This window comes from Boleophthalmus pectinirostris, unplaced genomic scaffold, assembly GCF_026225935.1.
Source record: "Boleophthalmus pectinirostris isolate CB_2022bp ecotype Guang Dong unplaced genomic scaffold, ASM2622593v1 HiC_scaffold_19, whole genome shotgun sequence".
NCBI classification, from domain to species: domain Eukaryota; kingdom Metazoa; phylum Chordata; class Actinopteri; order Gobiiformes; family Gobiidae; genus Boleophthalmus; species Boleophthalmus pectinirostris.
Genome location: NW_026571140.1, coordinates 38,930,269 through 38,956,432, shown reverse-complemented (window position 1 = coordinate 38,956,432; position 26,164 = coordinate 38,930,269). Strand labels below are relative to the sequence as shown.

General features: G+C 38.3%; 1 protein-coding gene across 9 annotated transcripts in view; it reads left to right on the top strand.

Annotated features, from left to right (window-relative positions):
- The window catches only part of ppfia1 (PTPRF interacting protein alpha 1), an 88,576-nt gene that overhangs the window by 25,368 nt on the left and 37,044 nt on the right, over positions 1-26,164 (top strand). For all 9 annotated transcript variants that reach the window (XM_055154775.1, XM_055154770.1, XM_055154774.1 and 6 more), the window contains exons 4-16: positions 372-536; positions 2,111-2,185; positions 7,002-7,100; positions 10,829-11,065; positions 12,439-12,585; positions 13,989-14,123; positions 17,299-17,382; positions 18,598-18,729; positions 18,860-18,922; positions 19,157-19,236; positions 20,690-20,840; positions 21,902-22,125; positions 25,828-26,059. In XM_055154775.1, coding sequence (XP_055010750.1) covers positions 372-536; positions 2,111-2,185; positions 7,002-7,100; positions 10,829-11,065; positions 12,439-12,585; positions 13,989-14,123; positions 17,299-17,382; positions 18,598-18,729; positions 18,860-18,922; positions 19,157-19,236; positions 20,690-20,840; positions 21,902-22,125; positions 25,828-26,059 — 1,824 coding nt within the window. The remainder of the gene's footprint in view (positions 1-371; positions 537-2,110; positions 2,186-7,001; positions 7,101-10,828; positions 11,066-12,438; positions 12,586-13,988; positions 14,124-17,298; positions 17,383-18,597; positions 18,730-18,859; positions 18,923-19,156; positions 19,237-20,689; positions 20,841-21,901; positions 22,126-25,827; positions 26,060-26,164) is intronic.

The window sequence follows — 26,164 nt, the reverse complement described above, 5'->3', positions numbered from 1 at the left end:
CATTTGCTAAAAATTTGAAAAAGCATAAATAAAAAGTAAAAAAAAAAAGTTTGAACAGTATACAACATTTAACTGATGCTGTTTCAAATAGTAAAGCTATACAGAAAAAAAAAAAGAAAAAAAAAAGGTGTTTCCTCCTCGATAAACATAACTGGAGTTCCTCATTGAAAACATAACTGGAGTTCTGTTTCTTAATACTCATGTGACTCCTTTCATGTGTCATGCGGTAATAAAGGAAGTGCTCTACTGTTTTTAAACTGCACACACCATCACTAGAATAATTTGAATAATTTCAGACCTGGTATTGCCCACCTCTCCTGAACTAAACTAATCTAAGACCTTACTTAGATTGATCTGTCTGTGTGTTGTAGCTGTTGCTGGAGCACCTGGAGTGCCTGGTCTCTCGTCATGAGCGCAGTCTGAGGATGACGGTGGTGAAGAGGCAGGCCCAGAGTCCAGCCGGAGTCTCCAGTGAAGTGGAGGTGCTCAAGGCTCTAAAGTCCCTGTTTGAACACCACAAAGCCCTGGACGAGAAGGTACGGGGACTATACACACGCAAGATTTAATGGAGTTTTCTTTAAAGATGGAGGATTACGCTAAATCAACTCTTTTTGAGCTTATATGGGTAGTCAATATGCCAAAAAAAAAAATCATATCAGGATTTTCAAAAACCAAGATTTCCATTTGATCAGATTTACTGTTAATATCTATATAAGTTATGGAGCTCAGCAGTCCACTTTGAAGTCCACACTATTTCTGGAAGTAAATTTTCCATTCATTTTCCCTATAGGCCTTTCCAAAAATTCAAATATTGAGTGTTGAAAAGCATCGCGGAGGCTAACCAGTTAATATACGCAGTAGTTTTAAGTCCAAAAAGCACATTTAAACTGCAAGATTCTGTGAAATGTTTTAAAACTTGGCGGTTTATAACATTTCAGAAACAGATTTTATCATACCATACCAACTTTATTTATAAAGCACTTTAAAACTTTACAGCTGGCCAAAGTGCTGTACACAAACACAGGATAGACTAGAACAATCGCAGTACAACACAATACACAATACAAACACAATACAACTACTAAAAAACATAGAAAACAATAAGATGCTGAACAACAAGAAATGTACAGCTCACTTGTTAAAAGCCAGTGAAAAAGGTGTGTTTTTAGGAGTGATTTACGAACATGTACAGACTCCACCCGTCTAATCTCTAAAGGCGACTGGTTCCAAAGTCGTGGGGCAGCAACAGAAAAAACACCATCCCTACGAAGCTCAAGTTTTGGGACGGTGAACAGGAGCTGTTCTGCTGACCCAAGAGTGCGAGAAGGGACATAAAGGTGAATCAGGTCAGCAAGGTAGTAGAAGTAAATAAAATAATTTAAAAAATCAACTCTATAAGACGCTGGGAGCCAGTGGAGGGAGGCTAAATTAGGTGAGATGCTCTCGTGTTTCTGGGTTAAAGTTAAAAGTCGAGCTGCTTAGTTTTGGACCCGTTGCAACCCGTTTTGAATAAAATTATTGGTCTTGTCATAATTAATCATCATGTAGCTGATTATCCCCGAGCTTTCAAACTTTTAATATGTATTTTTTTTAAGTCTATGGAAAAAGTGAAGGTAAATTTACTTCAAGAACCAGGGATTGGCGGCTACGAAGCCCCATTAAGAAGTCACCAAATGGTTGATTGGTTAAATTCACCTGACACTTACTCAGACTTTTCTCCACTCACTATTCCTATTGCCTTTTTCGTGTTCTGTGTTTGACGTATAGAGCTTCATTAAACAGAAGATCTATGAACTATGTGGTGATATCATCAAAAATACATATTAATCCAGCTCTGCAAATTTATGTCCCTGGATAGTGTTTGTTTTGTCAGCTTTTTCACCAGTGTAATATTTTTATAGAAGAAAACTAACAACAGTGATGATTAAAAGGTGTCAGATATTATGGAATGGATTATATTGCAATGTCTGTTTGGTTTGGAAGCTATGCAGAATTAGATCATATATTTGATATTCTACATACTCTAACAGAAAAACAAACCCTCATCTTTCTACTTTCCTTTTACATAGTTTTATTTCTTAATTTTAAAACGCATTTCTTCGTTTTGTAGGTGCGTGAGAGACTACGCGTCGCCTTGGAACGATGTAGCGCATTAGAAGAACAGTTAACCATCTCACACAAAGAGGTGAGTACCCATCCAAACATGTGAGAACCCTGTATTTCCCTGTAGGTTTGTATCTACCAGCAATGACGGGACTATTAGCAGCGACGGAATTTATCTCGAGGGTCAAAGGTCAGAGGACAATATAAACAAATGCTTGGAATGTCCTTATCTGGTCCTCCCTTATCTCTTACAGCTCTTCATTCAGATACCAGCGCACTCAGACACTAATAGGGCCGATAAAGACAGGATACCTTACACGTAGGACGGTCAAAAGTATCAAAAATCAGATACTAAGCGATAATAAAACACATATCGAAACTAGATAGTCATTTGAGCGGTTATAGATACTAAAACGGAGAGAAATTAACCCTCTCTCTTCTCTTTAGGATGATTAGAAGGGATTACACAGATAGAAGACCACATGGGAATAGAATAGAAAGTACTAAGATTTAATGTTGAAAATCACATTCTGCTGTCTAAATTAGAAGTGTTTTTAATTTCATTCATTTTGGTATCGGAGTCAGCATCAAGTCTATTCCTTAGTGTCTTAGTTGAGTTTGCAATTTTACTACAATGACAACAATAATATAAATAAAATACATGTGTGATATAGTGAAACATTTAAAAAGGTGTTGGCGTAAAATGCTCCACAATATGGCATTAAATTTTTGTATAACCATGGAGACAACCTGCTATAATCATGAAGACAGGTCAGATTGTTACCAGGCCACGTCACGGGTCAGATCTGTGGAGAGGCAACGCATGTTTTTCTACGCATTTTTGATCAACTTAATGAATGAATGAAATGAATCGCGTTTGAAATATTCGTGTCTTGATAACAATAATCGTTTAAGGTGGCAAGGGAAGTTTATTTGTGTAGCACAATTCGTACAAAGTGCTTTACAGAATTAAAAATACATAAAAATCATAATACAAACAAATCAAAACATAGATAATCATTATAAAATAAAAAAAAGAGAGACATTAAATGAGAGAGAAGAGTGCAGAATCAAAATCTTTGTCATATGCAGCTGAACAGAACAGTTTATTTATTTTTATTTTTTATTATGTTTAAGATATCACAGCTTGTACATCATAGTTATAAAGCTGATTACACGTATATGTTAGAGTCAACCAATATAGAAAAAAACTATATTAATAACAGAAACAATTATACATATACAATAAAAAAACAGATTCAAAATAAAAATAATCATCATCATAATCATAATCATAATAATACAGTAAAAACATCCTAAGTGTGCTGGAATAATAGAGCAAACATAGGTCTCCATCTCTTATTGAAAAGCTCTCTGTGTACTCTCAAAGAATAAGTGATTTGCTCCATCCGACAAATCTCTCTCACGTTTTAAATCCAAATATAATAATTGGGCAGATCAGGGCTCAACAGAACTGTTTTGAGACTGAATTTAAGCAGCGTCAAATTAGAGGCACATCTTGCATATTCAGCACGACTGTTCCAGGTTTTAGCTGCATGAATCTGAAACGCTGACTCCCCGTGTTTAGTCCTGACTCTGGGCACCAGCAGGAGGCCGGTCCCTGAGCTCCTCCAGAGTGCGAGATGGTTCATTCGGCATTAACGTGTCACAGATGTACTTTGGTGCTAAGCCATCGAGAGACTTGTACACAAACAGAGATGCACTGTGTAACATTTCTGGTGTAGGGTCCGCCACCTGTTTGTCTTCATGGAAATGTTATTGCTTTCTCTAAAATCTATCACGAGAGAGTAGAGGTGTAACGATACTTCATGGTACGATATTTATTGCGATATCGCAGGAAAGCTCATGAAATGGTGGGAAGGCTCACGATTAGGGATGTAACAGTGTCCAAATCTCTTATATTTACGCAATATTTTCACAATATACATCTCACGGTAAGATATTTATTGCGATATTTTCTTGAGGCTAAAACTGTTAATATGCGACTTTTTCTTCTTAAAACGCCTTGATAAGACTTAATCCAAAGAACTAAGACTTAAAAGTGCTTATAACTGTTATTTCTTCTTGTAGTCTGCACTGAAATGGAGCAAAGGATCATGGTCTATGTAGTTCCCTCAGTCTTTTTTTTAGCTATTACTGCACCATAACTTTTAATTTAAGCAAAGAGACTTGTAATTCGATATATTGTGACGATATTTTGGTTATTGTTACATCCCTACAGGAGAGACAAGAAGGTTACAGCACTACGCTACATTACAAATCAGATCTGTGGAGAGTCACCCCCATTCACAGAAGGAATTATTGTATATTTTCAGCAATAGAAACACCTACAATTAATAAATGCTAGATGGATGTGTTTAATGTCATACTGTGGAACATTCTAGGACCCTCCACCAGAAAAGTTACCACCTTTTAATGTTCAGGAGATGAATTCAGTATTAAACACCATTTTTATTAGTTTTAATAAGGCAAAAGATGAAAAAACATGATTCATTTTTTGTCACAGACCCGTCCCTGCTCATCGTACACACACAGAGTATTGCGAAAGTGATCTAAAACATCATAATTTTTGTCACGCCCTGCTCAATAATGCTCGCCATGTGCTAATCCCACAGAATGCCGTGATTTAGCTGTTCATTTCCAAACTGCGTGGTGCATTTGCTCTGCTGAGATGAGTGACAGGGACAGACCCAGGGGACAGAGATGTGGCCTAGTTTCCTCCTCTCCGCTGCAGTCACCTTTTGTTCAATGCACAGAGCCTCTAACCAACCACTACATCCACTCACAATACAACTGTCGCGGATTTCTATGGGCGCTCGTCTTGAGGCCGCTTCTTTCCATTTTAACAGCTATTTTAACCTACATATATGATACATTTGTGGTGCAGTAAATCTTATGTTTAGTGGTGAGGTTTGCACACTATTTTGCACTGCTTTTGGTAAATAATTTTCACCAATGTTCACTTAAAAATTCAGAAGCCACTAGTTTTCCAAGTGTCAAAACAACAAAACAAGGACAGAAGGAGGGTAAAATAGGTTTGCATTAAGTAAAGTATTACTAAACCAGATATTTTGACACTGAATTTTGAGTTTTCATAAGCCATAATAATAAAAAATTCAAGAAATAAAGGCTTGAAAGCTTCACTCTGTGTCATGAATCTATATAATATGTTGCTTTTGTCTTTCTGAAATGAGTCACTAAAAATATTGACATTTTTCATCATATTCAAATTTTTTAACCTAGTGGTCGTTTGTGGTTGCCTAGTCGTTTAGTGGTGAAGGTTGCTCACTAAAATGCTTTTATTTTGAACAGTAACTGTGATGGAAATTGCAATATTTTGGTAAATACATTTGACCAATGTTCACTTCAAATACCATATAGGTGTCCAATAGTGATAAAACAACAAAACAAGGACAAAAACAGGGTAAAATAAGTTTGCATGTTGTAAAGTATTATTAAACCAGACCTTTTGACATTGAATTTAGGGTTTTCATAAGCAATAATCATAAAAAATTGAAGAAATAAAGGCTTGAAAGCTTCATTCTGTGTCATGAATCTATATAATATACTGTTTTGACTTTCTGAAATGAGTCACTAAAAATATTGACATTTTTCATGATATTCAAATTTTTTTAACCTAATGTAAGATTTTAAAAAAGTTTCAATATATCGGATTATAATTTAGGCATATTACCAATCATAATTTATAGTTCTTATGCAACCTGACCAGTGTTAAAGTCATTACAGAGTGGACAGATTAAAGAAACAACAACAAAACAATTTCTATTTTGAATGTAGTAACCAACCATTACATTCACTCACAATACAACTGCCTTGGATTATTATTGGGGCTCGTCTTAAGGCTGATTCTTGCTATTTTAACAGTGCTAAACTACATACGATATATTTATGGTGCAGTAAATCATTTAGTGGTGAAGGTTGTGCTCTAAAATGCTTTTATTTTGATCAGTAACTGTGATGCACATTGCATTATTTTGGTAAATAAATTTCACTGATGTTCACTTCAAATGCCACATAGTTGTCCAACAGTGTCAAAACAACAAAACAAGGACAAAAAGAGCATAAAATAGGTTTGCATTTTGTAAAGTATTACTGAACAAGACCTTTTGACATTGAATGTTGAGTTTTCATAGCCAAAATTTCAAGAAAGAAAGTCTTGAAATCTATATAATATACTGTTTTGGCTTTCTAAAATGAGTCACAAAAAATAGTGATATTTTTCATAATATTCAAATTTTTTTAAATTTACCTGTAAACTCACCTAATGTAAGACTTTTTTTTTTTTTTTTTTTTTTTAAGTGTAAATATATTACATTTTTATGCTATTATAATTTAGGGACATTAATAAATAATGGTTGTTACATTATTTATAGCTATTTTGCAGCCTGGCTACTGTTAAATTCATTCATGAGAAACAACAAGAAGACAATTTCCATTTTGAATGTACTAACCCACCAGCTACATTGACCAGACCAGACCTTTTGACATTGAATTTTGAGTTTTCATAAGCCAAAATTTCATGAAATAAAGGCTTGAAAGCTTCAGTTCTCTACATTTATGGTGCAGTAAATCTTACCTGTTCCAATGAGTATCTAGTTTCAATACTTGTTTTAACATTGATTAGTTTTTTTTCAATACTTTTGACAGCCCAAGTATAATTAAACCTGACCTTAGGCTTTGTAAGAATCTGTCGGCTCAAGCAGAAATATTTGAAGCCTTTCTATTTTGTAGACGTACACTTAACTCTCTCCAAGATGTTTAATAATTTTTCTGTAACTGGATGAAGTGAGGGACTAATAAATGTAGTTTTAAATTATTGTATGAATTTAATATATTTTTGATTGTTTTTTTTTCAGTTGTCTTACCTCAGGGAACAGAACAATATAAAGCGAGGTCAGGCCGATGGAACCAGCGAAGTCAACCACAGCGAGAGCATCCCCAGCACCAACGGAAAGGTACGAAGAAAAAAAATCTGTAAAAATACAAAAGTGCAGTATCATTCATAACAAACTATAGTCTATAGTCTTTAAAGGATAAAACAGATCAGCCTTAAATATGGTCTCAGAAGCTATTAGTTCGTTAAAAAGACAAATTTGGCACTAAACCAGAACTAAATAGTAGGATTTTTATTCACCTTATTCCAGAAGTTGCCGTGGGTGACGCCATAGTCTTTCTAGTTATATTACTTTGCACGAGGCTTCCGACATTGAATAAGCTCGATAGACATAATTAGACTTAAACTTGGACAAACTTCATTGATCCACAAGGGGAATTATTTGGACACAGTAGCTCACACATCACAAAATATTATAATAACAAAGAGTAAAACACAAAAATGGTGATAATACATTCACAGGTATCAAAAATAACAAGAGACGGTGTCAAATAAGGCATAATTATATAAATGTATATGTACAAATCAAAATAAAATAGTAATAGAAACATATATTTCAGCTTTATACAAGAAGTTGTAAGGAAAAACAGTGCAAAAATGATATGATGATTGACAGGACATAGGGTTATCTGTTACATAAGGGTGAGTTGTTGTTGTAGAGTCGTAGGGAGTATGGTATGAATGTACTCCTGTCCTACACACACTATATACTTTCTATACAGACTCTATACAGTTTTAAAGCCTCCCAGAGAATCAGTGCAGTGTTGACTTATTGGTGCACATGAACATTGAACGGTTTACACAAATGAACTTTCTTTATTTCAAATTTTAGTTGCTAAACTTTCCCCAAGTTCTTGATTAAAATAAATGGGATTCTCACATAACTCAAAGTGCCATTACAAAGAAAGCACGGTTTAGTTGCGTTTATTTATGTAGCTGTTACTTATGTCTCAAGTAACATTATGAGACTTTCTCTGCCAACACGTAAACAGTCCAATGTCCAACTAGGATATCGACCGAACCAGTATTTGAATCGGTGCATTTGTCCAAGTTATAACATCTCCATGTAAACTTTCCCCAAAGTCTCAATTGAAATAAATGGGATCCTCACATAACTCAAAGTGGCATTACAAAGAAAGCACAGTTTAGTTGCATTTATGGCAAAAAAAACAAAAAACAAACTCAATCCACAGAGTAGAGAGATATTTGTATTACTATAGTTCTATTGTTTTTATTTTTACTGGTACATATACATTTATATAATTATGCCTTATTTGACACCAGTCTCTTGTTATTTTTGTTACTTTGCTATAGGCGAGTTTGAGCTGACGTCATTGTTATTGTTGCATGCTGGGAAATATTTTGGTCGGAGGCAAGAAACACGATAGCGGTCAAACACAGTGCGCAACCTCGCGTATTTATCCCCGATAATGGTAAATTCCTGCTGCATTATCGGATGCACAAATAGAAGCACGGAAGAAGGAAAATGTCTTTTTCGTATTCTGAGTGAAAAGAACCGCTAACGGCGAATTAAATGACTTTCAAAGATTCGCAAAGCAAACGTAGAAGATCCTAACAAACTGTTCCAACAAGTTCAACAACGCATCGAGACTCTTGGAGGTTTTCATCTTTTCTGCTGTGAATGGCCCAGGAGTTTCCACCAAGTCATTGTGGATATCGCCCAAGTGAATATTTGTCCAGGTAGTTGGCGATTCCGACCAGAAATTTGGTTTGGTCCACCTTTTGTCGGGGTTGAAAAGGGTGATTTGGCGTCCATCGATGCTTATGACCAATTTCTGGTCAAATGGTCTTGGGTCCTCTGCCGTTAGAGTGGATAAATAACCGGGATCAATACCCTTTACGTGCTTTCTCGCTCCGTCCGTCATGTTGAATTAGTGTTTCTTACCACTGACCAAAATAATTCCCAGCATGCAACGCGCGCTTTTGTCAACAATGAAACTCGCCTATTTTGAATTACCTTTTATATTTTTGTTATTATATTATATTGTGATGTGTGAGCTACTGTGTCCAAATAATTCCCCTTGTGGATCAATAAAGTTTGTCTAAGTCTAAGTCTGCCAACACCCGTGCCAGTCTGAGGAGGCATCGTGTGGATAAAACAATGGCCGTGACCTGCTGGCCTTTTTATGCCAAGATTGTTCCACTTAAACTGATTAATGAAGTCATTAATCAGTTTAAGTGGAAGTGGAGGTTTAAGTTACACAAATCTCTCTTCTGTGTTAACTGGTGTTGACATTCTGAGTTGAACGGCTTCCGAGTGGAGATGCACAATTAATCGTTATTTAATCCAAATCGCAATTTGAGTTTGTGCAATTACTAAAGGTGCATTGTGTAACTTTTCTGGTGGAGGGTCTGTTAAATGTTTTTTCTCCATGGAGATGTTATTGCTGTGTATGGAATGTTTCACAGTATGGCATTAAACCTTTCTGTCTGCATGGAGACCAAACCAGACCAAGTTACAGGTCAGATCTGTGGAGAGGCGACCCTGCTCACAGTCAGAATGATGTTTTTCTAGGTGTTTTTGAGCTATAAAACCACCTGTAATTGAATAAATGTGAAATAGAGCTGTTTAATGTCACACTGTGGAACATTCCAAGCAGAGATACACACATACATACATGTGCATAGAAACAAGCAGCAGGTGACGGGCTCTCCACCAGAAAAGTTACAAAATGTGCTTTTAAATACAAAGGCAGAATATTTTTGGAGAGTATCCTCTACAAAGAACAAAATGTCCTGTCTTTATTTAAAACACTTGTACCTGTAGTTTAAACCTCTACAAACATGTGAAAGGCAGAAGAATGCTATTTTTAAACATTTATCACGAATCACTAGGAATGTAACAATAACCGAAATATTGTAGTATCGTAACATCAAAAGTCTCACAATAATATCATAGGGTGTCACAATATGTTGAATTACAAGTTCCTTTGCTTAAATACATGGTTTTATAGTAGCAACAGCTTATAAACATCGGGAACTACATATCCCATGATTCATTTCAGCGCAAATAACATGAAATATGTTTTTTACTTGAATTCTTGAGATTGTGACAGTAATAATTCATGTCTAAATCTTGTGAAGGTATTTTACAAAGAAAAAAAGTGTTCCATCTACAATTATTTCAGCCTCTCCAAAATATCACAATAAATATCGTACCGTGAGATGCATATCGTGTTAATATCGTATCAAGAGATTTTGATTTCATTACAGCCCTACAAATCACAATCACAATACTTAGCCAGAGTGTTAACAGCTTTCATCTTCTGGTTTTCACTGATTTGCTTAAGGTATTTACAGATTAATGCGTGACACTGGTATAAGAACAGTTCTGCTAAATTATTGTTAATATTATTTTCTTGAGTCAATAAAAAATGAAAATGACACAATGTAAATGGGAATTCAGAAAACATTTATTGCTAAAGGAAAGGGAATCTACAGTACCAGGTTTTATTTTTACTACTTTGTACATTTTAGGTACATATGGAAGACATCAAATATATGAAGCAAAATATACAGAATTATAAATTAAAGACAAATGCAACTAAATCTTTTTCGACAAAGGAAAGGGTGGTTACTTTGAGGATTCAAATATAAAAAAAAATGTTGTAGTTATTTCCATATATCTTGCTTCATGTATTTGATGTCTTCCATATGTATCTAAAAGTGGTAAAAGTAAAGAAAAAAAACATGACTGATCGCGTCCATACCCATACAGAGGGAATTTTCCACCTGCTCTAATCACACAAATCTGTATTCCTTCCACAGCGCGCGTCAGACGACTCTCTCAGTCAGGAGGAGGACATAGCGCCCCCTGTGGTCGGTAAAGTGGGCGAGCTGCAGCAGGTGGTGGACAGGCAGACCGCCGACCTGGGGCAGATGAAGGAGCGGATGGCTGCGATGGCGTCTCGGATCAATGAGCTGGAAGAGGATCTGGACACGGCCAGAAAAGACCTCATCAAGTCTGAGGACATGAACACGAGACTCCAGAGGGACCTGAGAGAGGTGGGTCAAAGGTCGAAGGTCAAAGGGCCCAAATTACGCCATTACTGATCGATGTCATAATGTTGTTTCGTCGTCAAAAACATATCGCAGTTGTGTTTTATTTCATTCATACATGTTTAACACACAAACCCTTCTTCTCTCAAACGGAAAACACTCTGTTCCACCTTGTGATGTCATGTGGTATTACAAGAAGTGCTCCACTGTGTTTTTAAACTCCATACACCTTCACTAGTAACATTTGGATCATTTCAGCCTAGAAATTTCCAATCTCTACAAAATAAAAGGTAAAAGGCTACTTTGAAAACTACTATTACACTATCACAAGATGGAACAGAGCATTTTGAGATATGGAGATGTAGAGAGACTAATAATAAAAGCTGACTTAGACATGTGTGAATAAAAAAAAACAACAACACACAACACCAGGTTTGTTTTTGAGGAGGTAACAACATTATAACATGGCTTAAAGCTCACAGGAATCAATTTATCGTACCATATTTTCCACACTTTACAGCGCTCTGGATTATAAGGCGCACTGTTATTGAATGGTCTATTTTCAAACTTTTTTCACATATAAACCACACCAGACTATAAGGCGCATTAAATGAAACACAACAGTTAGATAAGTCAGTCAAACTTTATTTAATGTGTTCACAATAACTCTCAACTTTGTTCAGTAACGCGTAAAAAAAATACTGTCTGAGACCGCTAAAGCATATTCACAGTAACTCATAATTGTTCAAACAGTTGGGCGATTACGGCGTCCAGCACGCCCGCATCCCTCTCGCATTCCGGTCTTGGTGAAAGCTCGGACCACAGTTGATACTGATCATTAGCCCAGGCGTCCACGATCCGTTGGCAGATCGTGTCGTAATTCGCTCGGCGCTGTCTCACTGTCTTGGTGAATGTGTGTTCGTCTTCTCTCATCCACTGCTCCCACACAGCTTAACTTTAACTTTATAACAGCCTTAAAGTGGGCGTTGTAAGTGTGTCTCTTGACAGGTGCATTTTGATATTAAAAGGAATCGCAGTATGTATTACTCCTGATGCTCCTGACTCCTGTTGCAAGTGGAGCGACTTTGTAGTTTACTAAAGTCGTACTAAGACACCCCAATAAATTCATATATAAGGCGCTCTGGATTATAAGGCGTGCAGTCGTTTTTTGAATAAAGGCTTTTAAGTGCACCCTATAGTGCAGAAAATACAGTAATATAGGATCTTTTAAAACAAACATTAGTGCAAGGAAGGGTGGGCAAACTGGCTAAAACTAAACAGATGATTTGAATTTGTGATGTTTTTTCATACTTATACTACTGTTACTTAGAGTTTACACCAAGTAAAGGCAATAATCCAAGTTTCATCTCCATTTCCAGTCGATGGCGCAGAAGGACGACATGGAGGAGAGGATCACGACTCTGGAGAAGCGATACCTGGCGGCTCAGAGAGAGGCCACATCAGTCCACGACCTCAACGACAAACTGGAGAACGAAGTGGCCAACAAGGATTCCCTCTTCAGACAGGTGAAGTTCAATATTATACAATTCCTTCTATTGACTTTTAAAACCTTTTAAGCATACATAAACATTGCACTAAAAAACAAAAGGACAGCAGGGTCTATCAAATGTAAAAATGGTGCCAAAGAATATACAATTAAATTAAAATAATGGACATACTTATCAATTTCAATGAGAGATCAGAAATCAGATACAATAGGATAGATAAAATGGTCAGAGAAATTAGCAAAAAAGATATGTGAAGGTCATAATAACAGTAATATTTTGGTAGAGTGCTCAAATTGATCATTTCTGCATGTTAATTACACCATCAGTCAAACTGTAATGAATGTAATAAAAACTTTAAGTTGACTACTTTCTACATTTAAGATGCAAATGGGAGACATCATATTAAAAGCAAGATGCTGATGAAAAGTAAAGTAAAATGAATATTTATTTTTTATATTTTATATTCAAATCTTCCAAGTATGCATCCTTTGCAAATCTTTGGCCTTCTCTCATTAAGGTTCCTGTCTCCTGAAATGGTTTTCACTTCACAGCTGTGCCACGTCAGGCTCAAGAAATGCCAAAAGTGCAAAGCAGTGACCAAAGTAAAGGGTGGATATTTAAAATAAAAATAAAATAAAAATCTAATCAAATATTATTATTCCATGTCCATGTGTCTATTCATAGTTTTTATGCCTTCAGTGATCATCTACAATGGAAATAATCATGGAAGTAAAGAAAGGAAAAAAATGAACAGGTGTATCCAGACTTTTGACTCACAGTGTGTATATTTAGTCTTATCCGATTCTCTGACCTCTGGCTCTGCGTGGGCGTAAAAGTGAAAATTTCCACGATTACGCCTTTGTTTTGTTTACCCTGGGATCAGATCAGACGCACTTCCGTATTTACACAGGGAAAAGATTACATCACGTCCTCCTGCACTGAAATACACACATGCGTCACAAGATTAGGCTGTGTTTTTAAGGCTCTAACTGACAATATACAATTAATTCATGCAGAAAATGCCCCATTTGCATTGGATGAAACAATAGGTCATATTTATCTTGTGTATCTCAGTGTGTCTCACCCAAACTGCACCCATAAGATTACACCTGCAGAGGAGCTCATGCAAAAATGACTATTCTGTTCAAACTAAACTAAAATAAGACAAAACTGACCCAAATGTAGCTGTTATTTGTCTTTCAAGTAACTATAGAGTGACTTTGTAGAAATAAAAGTTCAAACATTATGAGGCCAACACGTAAATAGTTGTATAACATCAGTTTAAAAGTCCAATCAGGATATCGGCTGTACCAATTTTTGGATCAGGGCATCTGTCCAAGTTATAACATCTCCATGTAAACAAGGACATGGACCGTCTTTTAAAATGTTTCACTATATCTCACATATTTCTATCTTTTCAGACTGAGGATAGAAATCGTCAGCTTCAGGAGAAACTAGAGTTGGCTGAACAGAAGCTGCAGCAGACGATCCGAAAAGCAGAGACTCTCCCAGAGGTGGAGGCGGAGCTCGCTCAGAGAGTGGCGGCTCTTACCAAGGTACTGCACCAACCCGACACAGGCCGTTAAAGAAGAGATGTTATGATTATTTATTACAAACGTACTCAGAGTTGTTTTGTTTCATTCACACATGTTTAACGCTGCAGTTCTCTTAAACAGAAAACACCTTCACTAGAATAATTTGGGTAATTTCATACCTGGAATTGACAATCTCTACTGAACTAAAGGTTAAAGTTGCTGTTAATTACCACTACATGACATCAAAAGGTGGCACAGAGCATTTTGAGCTATAGAGATGTAGACAAACTAATAATAAATGATTACTCAAACGTGTGTGAATGAAACAAAACACAACTCTAAGTCTGTTTTTGATGAGGTCACAACATTATAGCGTGTCTTAAAGCTCACAAGATCAAATGAAACAGAAAACCACACCAAAGTTCTTGTAGAAGTGCAAATGCAAGGAACAGCAAAATAAAAGTGAAAAAATGCACAGCACACTCAGATGGCCGATGTCCAAAAGATTTTTTTTATTATTAAATAACGTTTTGGCAAAAAAGCCTTCCTCAGAAGCAAGGAAAATGTTCTGTGAAAGACTTTTTGGCCGAAACGTTGTTACATTGTGTTCATTGAAATCAAAATTTGGGAGCTTCAAAGAACGGCAGTACAGACCTTTCTTTTTTGGGACTATTTTTGCCTTTGGACCCAGCACGCAGTTGCATTTTTTGTTGGATGTGCATGTCTCTTAGCATGATCTATCAGCTGGTTTCACTTCGTGGAAACTAACTGACCTCGCAGCATTAGGATTCATTCACTTGACGGTAGACGGGTACTTTTTTCATTTAACCAATCGCTGCCAGTTGGTCGTGACGTATGTAATGCGCTGCTAACAGGGCTAACTGCTATATTAAGCTTATCCCTAATCCCATAGGAAGAAGGACAATAACGTCTTTCCCCCTGATAAAATTCACCAAACATTCTCTTTGTTCCGGCTTTAAATCCTCGATTTCAGGAATCGTTGCCAACACAGAAAGTATGGCTCTTCGCTGATTGGCCGGTGCCCGAACTCGCACTTCTGGTGTTTTTGCGAACCGTCTAGTGTATTCCGATTCCTGACCTAGTCGCTGTAAAGAAATTAAATTGAGCGGAGGCACTAGGTGGCTCCAACCTGGCTACATGTCTCTGTCTAGCAGTACAAAATGTTATTTAAAAATAAAAAGAGCTTTTGGACATCAGCCATCTGAGTGTTCTATGCATTTCTTCACTTTTATTAAAGCTCACAAGAGTCAATTTTGTGTAATTCGGGAACTTTAAAGAAGCCTCCAACCCCCTCCAATCATTCACACACAGACACCACTTTCATGCTAAGGCAATGCAGGTGAAGTGTCTTGCTTAAGGACACAACAACAGAGCAGGAATGAACTGCGCAGGAATCGATCATCCAACCCTCTGGTCCACGGCTCTAACCACTGTCGCTCAGCAGCAATTCTCAGTCGTAGCTGCCGTTTCACATGTAGAGTAAACAGTCAGAGTACTTTTGAGAGAACCAGTCTATTTCCAACTGCAGGATCTCCCCCGAGAGGAAGTACTTGGGCATTGTGTGTATAGTTAGAACAGCGTTAGCTCAGCACTACCTCAGCCCCTGTCCCTTTATAGTGATACCTATTACAGTAAATTCAGAAGGGGAAGCTGCTGAGGAAGCCTTTGTTTATGTGACTAATGTAATACTCACTGGAGTCTATTTTTAGCGTGGCCTTGTGTCTTTTACCCATTTATAGTTTGAGTTTTGTCTTGGAATTGCAGCCGTGAGTTCAGACCTTATTTGTATTTGCGCTCCACACGCCGCAGCGACTTGGACGTCATTCGGGCTCTGGGCCTCGTCTGGTTTGATTTAAACACTTAATATTCCAGGTCATGTTATTGGGGCAGTCGGGCAGTTTTAAAATATGTCACATGATTAAAGTAAGTCCATGAAACATTACAGACTGATAAAATTCCTGTTAATTGAAAAGTAAAGGTTCTACCTACTTATTATTATTGTTCATATTAATTACAAACACACAATACACAGTGACAGCTCTTTATGCACAATTTAAAGTCATGAAATCGCACTTGAAACTGTTCATATAAAGTCTTCTGCATTAAATAAAGATAAAACTTTGCCATTAGGTCTTAAATCTAAACTACAAGGTCAGTAGGTTATAAAAATTAAAGGGATTCTGCTTAAACATGAGCGACCAACAATTGAGAACTGGATTGACACTGTGCAAGAGATCTACACGATGAAAAAGGTTTCATCTTTATTGAAAGTGCAGCTGGACTTATTTTACAAGATGTGATCTAAATGGACAGAGTATGTAAAGCTGGTGAGATCAGACTTCATATAAAACTACTTCACAGTTGCAATATTCTGTTAATTTCTGGAAGACGTTCCCTGGCTTCCCAACCTGTTCTGAGTTTGTATACGTTTTAAAAATGTAAACACAGGAACATGTGATTTCAATTTACACATTGCAAGGTGTAATCTGCTTTACAGTTTAGCAGATCCCAAATATTCAGGATGTTTTTGAAATGCAGACTCTGAAATTAATTTTGATGTAAAAAAAATTATTACAAATATTTCAGTGAACATTTTTGCAGCTTCTGATGTGCTAAAAATAAATACTTGTTCATTGTTCATTCTTTATTTATACTTGTTGTTTTGTGTCAAGATGTGTGTCTCAAGTTCAACCCACAATTCCTGGTAAAACGTAAACAGGAAGTGCCAACAGTTTAATCACTTAAGGCCCCACCCATAGTGCCCAGCGACATCAAGACATGAAAATTATAAAATGTTTTTTATGAATTTACGAATTACTTAAGGATGCACTGCTCAGCTTTTTCCATGTATTTATTTATTTATTCCATTTATTCATTTTATATTGGTCAGAAATACAGTAATTCATTATAGATAAATTTAATCTTTACTGTGGAACATTTTAGACAAAGCAATAAGATTTCCATGGAGAGAAATGTTACACAGTGCATCTTTAATTACCCAACTGTGCAATCTTTAAGTCCTGAATACAAGATTTACTCAGTCTGAAATCTAAAAGGAAATATAACTGTTACCTGAAGATTTTTAATGAAAGCACTGAAGTGTTTGAAGATATGTTTTTTTATTTTCTGGAACATAAACAAAAGTCATCAATGATTATTTTATTGTTGTTTACAGGCGGAGGAGCGTCACGGGAACGTGGAGGAGCGGTTACGACAACTTGAGGCTCAACTGGAAGAGAAGAACCAGGAACTGCTCCGGGTAAGAGAGAGCGAAAAGACTGAAAATATGACTAAATCTTCCTTTTATTGTATTTATCAAGGGAGTGAAGTTTTGGTTTATCACAATAATCAGAATATAACAAAACAAAAAAAAACTGTGACAGCTTTAGAAGCAAAAGTACATTATTTCAATTTGATCTATACTCCTCAATCATTCAGAAAGTTAGATTTTTCATAAACCTGGTCAGGAATCGTAGTGTGTGCATGGATTTCAGCTTCCTGTTGTATTATGCAACATTTTCAGGACTTTTTTTCCATTGTAAAGATAAAAGATTATTTTTAGATTCTTAATCACTATGGCAGGGGTGTCCAACCTGTAGCTCAGGAGCTATCAGTAGCTCTTCACTCCCTTCCAAGTAGCTCGCCAAAGGATTTCTGAATTATGTGCGTTGTAAATATGTCATTTTGATGCCGCACTAATAAATGAATAATGGTTTACTTTTTAATAGGCATCTTAACTGTACAAAGTCTAAAGCTTGCCATCGCACTTCTACTTTCTTAATTTCTTGCAACCACTAAAATGTGTAGCTCTCTGGCATTTTCGTTTTTATGAAGATAGCTCAACAGAGGAAAAAAGCTGGAGACCCCTGCACTGTGGCAACAATCTTAATTTGTCATCATTCTAAAACCCATTGCCTGGACTTCGTAATACACACTTCGTCAATACATAGATGAGAGTCTGGTCTTCAGTGAATCTCCCTGAGTTCAAAAGAGAGTGATTGCCAGGTCGATTAGCCAATCAGGGAGAAGCATGAGCCATCTGTATCAGGAAAAATAAAGGAAAAAGTGTCACAGGGGGCTGAAAAACATTGCAGATTTCTGAGCAAAGGGCTAAAGTTTGCTAATCTGAGGTGAGAGAAATGTAATTTTGTTTATAAATGAAATGTGACCAATGAGCTCATTTCGTTTCACGTAAGTCACTGAAATAAACAAATCTGATTGGACGATTATGCTTGGTTCTGGCTCGAGACACGACTGAGGGTGTGAGCACCAGACTGCTGTAAGTCTGTATAAAAAAATACAGAGAGAGATCAGTCTGGATTTATCAGGCAGTGAAATGATGTGAATAATGATGTACTAGACAGTGTGTATGAAAGAAAATCAAAGACTTGCTTTTTGGTCGTACTGTACTGTGAATTGTGAGGTTTCTTTTTGGAATAACAGTAACTAAAAATTCTATGTATGCATATTTTAGGCGCGACAGAGAGAAAAGATGAACGAGGAACACAACAAGCGCCTCTCTGAAACTGTGGACAAACTTTTATCTGAGTCTAACGAGAGGCTACAGCTCCACCTAAAGGAGAGGATGTCTGCACTGGAGGAGAAGGTACATGAGCAAATGCATCAATGTTTGTTTCTTTGTGTAAAAATGTTAAGAAACTGAAAGTGAATTGTTAACTTGTTGTATTTTTTTTGCCTAATATAGGACTTTTAACTCTTGTTTTGTCTTTGCCCAGAACTCCCTCATTAGAGAACTAGATCACACTAAGAAGTTGATTGAGGAGTCGCACCATGAAAAGGTAAAGAAACATGAATTTACAGTACAGATATTTCACTTTATACAGTTTTAAAGATGCACTGTGTAATCTGTAATTTAATACATGTAAGATAGATCTGTTTAATGTCATACTGTGGAACATTCTAAGCAGATTAGTGACATATCCATAGAAAAAAGCAGGTGACCCCCAAACAAAAAGTTACACAATGCACCTTTACAGTGTCTAAATATAATGCCATGATATTTTGTTTTTCAGGAACAGCTGCTGATCCAGATTGAAACCATGAGAGCAGAAAGTGAACAGGACAGGAGCCGGAGCAACTCACTACTGCACGGGTCAGTCTAGTCCACTTAAATGAAAACAATAAAACATAGATCATGCTGCCACTTTTGCGGATGTCATAAACTAAATATTATCGGAAAGCACTCGCACATTCCTACATCATGGGGAGGGTTCCAGGTCACTGACAGTATGCCCCGCCCTGCCCCTTTTTGGTAATAACTGTTCGCTTTTTGCATTAGATATTTTTATGCATGTAACACTGCAGTATAAACTCGAGATGTGTGAAGAATCCCTCAGTCGTCCAGGTAGAATCCATGTGCAGTATAAAGCAGTTTGTCTTAAGACCCGCTTTTACTCTCTGGCTTTTATGACCACGTGAGTTGTGTGGTCCTCTGTGTCTTTTATTTAGTTTTATTTAATTTTTTATTTGATTTTATTCAAATCTCCTATGGCCATGAGCGTTTGATAATGACCGAAAGGACAAGATCGCAGAAACAGGCGGTCAAAATGAGTTTCCTCTGCAGGGTGGCTGGGTGCTATTTTAAAGATAGGGTGAGGAGCTCACTTCCACGGGAGGAGCTCGGAGTAGAGCCGCTGCTCCTCCACGTTGAGAGGAGGAGGAGTGGAGGAAGTGTGTTTTGAGAAGGAAGTTTGGGACTCCTTGTTCTTGCTACTGCCTCCACGACCCGTCCTGGATAAAGCGGAAAACAATGGATGGATTTTATTCATTTTAAAAATCATTTTTAGTAGCTTCATGCATTTTAACACTTTTTATTTATTGATTTTATTTATGATTTACTGTCTTTTTATTTGTCTATTAATTTGTCTGTGGGGCACTTTGGAAACTGTCATGTTTATAAAATGTGCTATATAAAGTACAGTCAGTGCTCAGCATCCTCCTATGAAGTCTTCTTATGCTTTGCTCAGCCTTACAATTAGGGATAGGAAGATGTGTGTTTTTTTTTAGCCGATATCAATATCCTACTGTATATTTTGCCCATACCTATATTCCACGTTTAAAATTTCTAGAGAGGCCCACTAATGAGTCTTAAATTAAAGTAACGATCACAAATAAACTAAATTAAAATAACAAATAACAAAATGTAAAGGATGTAGAAGGATATAAAATAATTTGTTACATATTTGTGTAAACGTACAGCCATATAATTTGGTCTGTTCAAAAAGAGCACTCAGAAACAATGGCAGAACACACACACACAAAAAAAAATCTCTTGAATCAGTATCATGGCAAATTTGTGTTGATATTGGTTGGTACTGGAGCTGATAATATTGCCCATCCCTTTTTATAATACTAATAAGCTTTTCAACAGCTTATGGCGCTCTGGTACAATTAAAATACATACATAACTACAGTTTATTCTTACAGGGATCAGTCATAGTTTGTTAAATGGATTAACTCAATATAACAAATAATCTCAACTAAATATTGAAACTCCTATAGTACAGAGTGTGTGGGATCTTATATTTGTGTCCTGTATTTTCCAGGCGTCCCCAGTTGAGCTCCACTCCAGACTTCAGGTATCCGGTGTCCGCGTCCTCGATGGTGGACAGCGGCTCGGAGCTGTACAGCGGCGCTCTGGTGCTACGGCGACCGCAGAAAGGGAGAGCGGCCGCGCTACTAGAAGAGCCCTCCAAAGTAAGAAAATACAACCTCCTAAAGCGTCTGGGGTCTGTTTAAAACTACAGGGGAATAGTGCGCTGTCTTTTCTGTCTTCCTTGTTGCCATGTTCATTTCAAACTACCTTTCTACCTTCATGGAGACCAAACCAGAGGCAGTTACAGGTCAGATCTGTGAAGAGGCGATCCCACTTACAGTCAGAATGCCTGTTTTCTCAGTATTTTTGAGCAATAAAACCACCTGTAATTGAATAATTGTAAGGTAGAGCTGTTTAATGTCATACAATGGAACCCTCAGTTGTTACTTTATTTTCACTTTTTTTTTGTCTGTTGAAGCCAGATTCAGGAGTAATGTGCCTCACAAAAACTGTAGTTATTTCCTCTCAAAAGCCTAGGGCTGTAGTCGATTTAGATTTTAAGGATTTATGTGGGACAACACCAGAAAGGAGAAATGTTAGAAGATTTTGTATTTTTTTGGTATTTATATGCAAAAAGATTTAAACTCATGATTAACAATTTTAATGTGTCTTATAAAAATACAGTCAGACACATAATACTTTTGAGAACTTTTACCTCTTTTTAGTCAACCAATCGGTCGGCAGGACATGTCTATATTCCGGCAAGAATTAATTTTGTCAAATACTCCCCTACAAATATCTGTGTATCATGTAGAAATCAGGTCAGCCGTGTTTATTGCTCCGTCTGTTTATTTATCGTCAAACGTCACACCCACGGAAATGCAAAAAAGATGAAACAAGATCCTAGAGTGTACGTGTTTGTATTGAGTAGGAAAGGTGCATCTTGGCTTGGCAGATTTTGAATAATTCTTGATGTATTTTTGCTTCTTCAAGTCTTGTTTCTGGTAATTATTGTGATGCTGAAATAAATATTGTCTGCACTCTTTCTCCCTCTCTCTCTGCTTCCTCTGTGGACTTCAGCGGCATGTAAGTTAACACAAAACTCTGGCTTGCTTCATCTCACGCTCTTCTAATCCACCATAGCAGACTTTTTTTTCTTTAACGACGCCATAAATTTCTCTTTTTTTTTTGTTAAATCTGACTTTTCTTCTTGTTTTGACAGGTGCAGACCCTGAACGAGCAGGAGTGGGAGCGCATGCAGCAGGCGAACGTGCTGGCGAACGTAGCGCAGGCGTTTGAGAGCGACATGGACGCGTCGGATCTGGAGGAGGACAGGGACGCGCTCTTCAGCTCCGTGGACCTGCTCTCTCCGGCGGGACAGGCAGACGCTCAGACACTCGCGCTCATGCTACAGGAGCAGCTCGACGCCATCAACAACGAGATCAGGTGAGAAGAACGCGACGTCAGGGTGTTCGCTCTCGTTTTTTATCTTACAGGTCCCTGAGCTAGGGGGCGCTACTGCTCCTTTTACACGTGTTTGGGTCAAGCTCAGAACAACTATCAACATCTGCTCCCTACCTCCTCATCTCCTAGCCCCTTGTCGCCTCACTCCTCTTCTCCTATTCCCTTGTCGCCTCACTCCATGTCTCCTCGTCTCCTTTCTCCTTGTCCTCTAGCTCCTCGTCTCCTAGCTGCTCGTCTCCTAGCCCCTAGCTCCTCCTCTCCTAGCTCCTTGTCGCTTCACTCCTTGAATTCTTGCTCCTCGTCTCCTCTCTCCGCGTCTCCTAGCTCCCCCTCTCCTAGCGCCTTGTCGCCTCTCTCCTCATCTCCTCGTCTCATAGCTCCTAGCTCCCCATCTTCTAGCTCCTCGTCTCCTCGCTCCTTGTCGCCACTCTCCTCGTCTCCTAGCTCCTTGTCGTCTCACTCCTTGTCTCCTCTCACCTCGTCTCCCCTCTCGTTGTCTCTTCTCTCCTCGTTTCCTACCTCTTCATCTCCTAGCCCCTTGTCTCCTAGCTCCTCATCTCCTTGCCCGTCGCCTCAGTCCTTGTTTCCTCTCTCGTCGTCTCCTCTCTCCTTGCCTCCTAGCCCCTTGCCACCTCACTCCTTGTCTCCTTTCCCCTCGTCTCCTCTCTCCTTTTTTTCCTGACCCCTTGTCGTTTCTCTCCTCGTCTCCTAGCTTCTCGTCTCCCCGCTCCTTGTTTCCTAGCTTCCCGTCTCCTTGATCCTCATCTTCTCTCTCCTCTCCTCGCAGCTCCTTGTCACCTCACTCCTCGTCTCCTAGCTCCTCATCTCTTAGCTCCTTGTTGCCTCAATCCTTCTCTCCTCTCTCCTCGTCTCTACTGCTCCTTTTACACATGTTTGGGTCAAAAGCTCAGAACAACCATCAACATCTGCTCCCTACCTCCTCATCTCCTAACCTCTTGTCGCCTCACTCCTCGTTTCCTGACTCCTAGACAGATTTGTTTAACAGCACAGATCATCTCACCTGTTGTGGTTCCAACTAAGTCACGTCTTTGTGGTCAGGTTGTGTTAAAATAAAGCTCAGATTAAAGTCAAACTTGAGTAACAGAGCTTCAGACAGAGCAGAATATAAACACTTAAATCTATCAGAAAATTACTTATAAGTAGTGAAATTATCTGTCCAAACAGCAAGATAATTTTACATGACAAATTATCTTAAAATAAACAACCTCTAGACTAGAATGAAGCAGTCTGAGAACTAGTAGAACAAAATAAATAACCTGATATAAGTTTTAAAATCTTGTCCAGGTCAGAGAAATTTGCAGACTCAAGAAGTCACTGTATAACAGAAATCATAATTTTATTGCTCAAAAAATTCCTCTGAAAAACATGCAATTTTGTCCTGCATGTTTGCATAGAGGTAAATTTACTGCCGTACTGCGGAACATCCATACACAACAATAAACCCTCAATGGAGAGGGGCAGAAAATAAATACTAATTATTGCATTGTAATTGCCCTATAATTTTCTGCAGAAGCCAGGGAATTTGTTTTTAATGCATGTAGACACGTTAAAGGAATGTGTGCAACCGGATACAGCTGCTCCTAATAAACACTGGTCCTGGATTTACTATGTTTATGTTTAGCTGGTGCTGGCAGAACAGGCAGGGTGTGTGCAAAACTACACATTTGTACAAGTGTAAATAAAACAACAATTAAAATAGGACTGAAGTATTTGTGAAAAGTTGAATTTGAACACTGCGATTGCGATTTATGTTTTATTTATAGTTCTATGTTCAAAGTTTACATTATAAACACGTCCAGAAGGATTGACGAAAAGACTAAAACAATATGAACTGACAAAATAATACAAGAATCACATTTCAGAGCATGTTTGTACAGATCTAAACTACAGGGTGAGCAGTTTTCATGCAGAATAAGACAGGAGATTTTCTTGTTTGTGGAGGAAATTATGGTAGCCAACTACAAAAATTGCAGCCTTTGCGATTTGCCAATTGCATCCTTTCAACATGAGATTTTGCAGCTACAATTTGAAACATGATTGGGGACAAAGTGGTGATTTTGTAGAGTGTGTTTTAACTGAACTGAAGGACATTAGAGTTGCAATATGAAAATATAGCTGCGAGCGGCAATGATTGGCCCTTGCGTGCGCCTACGCAGCACCCTACAGACGCAGCACCCTACAAACTCAGCATCCTACAAACGCAGCAGCCTACAAACGCAGCATCCTGCAAACGCTGCGGCCCACAAAAGCCGCACCCTGCAAACGCCGCACCCCGCACTAACCCTAATAACCCTAAGCTTAAACCTAATCCTAGTTGTAATCCTACCCATAGCCCCAACCCTAACTCTTAACCTAACCCTGCCATTTCTCAAAATTCTTGCATGTGTTTATTTAAAAAAAATATCCAAGATGGCAGGCATACGGTTTGTAAAGGGAAAGAATAATGTTCCGCTTTTTTTTTTAGGCCAACAAACTATACATACATACATACATTTTCAGAAACCTCTGGCGCATTGCTACGTCTTAGGCCGGGCGTACACTGTGCGATTTTTGACCCTTTTTGAGCCGATTTTTCGCTTGTGCGACTGTTTTGGGGATCGGTCAGAGTTTTGGCTTCATCGTGTGTCGTGCTTCGTGTAGTTTACATGGGGTAAAGAGAACCGATTATTGACTCACGACCAGCTCCCGATCGACATTCGTAGGTCGTAAGAAAATCAAACTTGTTTGAAATCGCCTCTCGTGAGGATTTCGCTCTGTTGAAGTTGTTCCACGAGCCGATTTGCCAGAATCTGGCAGACTGCGCATGCGCGGACGCAGAAGTGGCTCAGCATTGTGTCTCCGCACATCTGTGGTTTTCTAATTCCGTGGTTTTGTTCTTCGTGGTTTTCTACTTCCGGAGCAACAACTTTGACAACTCCGGTCGTTATGTGAACGTACAGTGTGAGCAGGCAAGTCGCATCCAAGCATCGGTTCGTTCAGTGTGAGAACATGATTCGTGAGCTGTGAACTTTTAAACCCTGTGATTTGGTCGTACAGTTTAAGCTGGGGCTGAGTGACACGACCGAAAATATCGCACAGTGTACGCCCGGCATTAGCAAGGGTCCCTGGTCACTACGGGCGAGTCACAGCCTTGGGCTTGGGTTACTGGGAAACTGCTGTTTATGCCAGGGGCGACCAAGAGGATGAAGCTGCATGATGTCCTCTCGTATTCGCCTATGTGTTCATTGTTTTCCATGCACTCGTCCGAGCGAACGCAGTAGGCCTTACACCCTGTCAGGGTTGGGCCTAATCAGTATGATATTCTGTGATAAGATGATTCTAGGGTTGTCACAAGTATCAAAAATCAGATACTATCGATACTAAAACTAGTACTGAAACTGTGTACTTATTTGAGCCGGTATCGATACCAAAAAAAAGTCACATTCATAGGACAGAAATGAACCTTTCCTGAATAGCTTTAGAATGATCTTGTGATGTATCAGAACAAGTATAAGAGCACATAGATGTAATATAAAAGACAGTATGATTTAACATTGAAAGTCACATTCTACTATGTAAAGAAAAGGTGTTTTTATTATCATAATGGTATCAGAATAAGTACTGAGTATTGAGTCTATTCCTTAGTACCAAAATTGAGTTTTAAATGTTGTTCTTCTGTTTTAGGATGATCCAGGAGGAGAAGGAGAGCACAGCGATCCGTGCAGAGGAGATCGAGTGCAGGGTGGGCAGTGGGGACAGTCTCGGGGGCAGGTTTAGGTCCATGAGCTCCCTGCCTCCGTCTCTCTGTCCCGGCTCGTCTCTGGGCGGATCTCCCCCGGGCTCTGGCAGCTCCACCCCTAGAATGGTGTCCCGAAGCCCCCACCGCGAGATGGACCGCATGGGGGTCATGACATTGGTGAGACTTACGGCTTTTCATGTTGTTAAAGTGTGACTAAACTAAATCAACTTTTGTTTTTGTGACTAAAATGTGTATATGGTGTTTTAATAGCATTGTCTACTG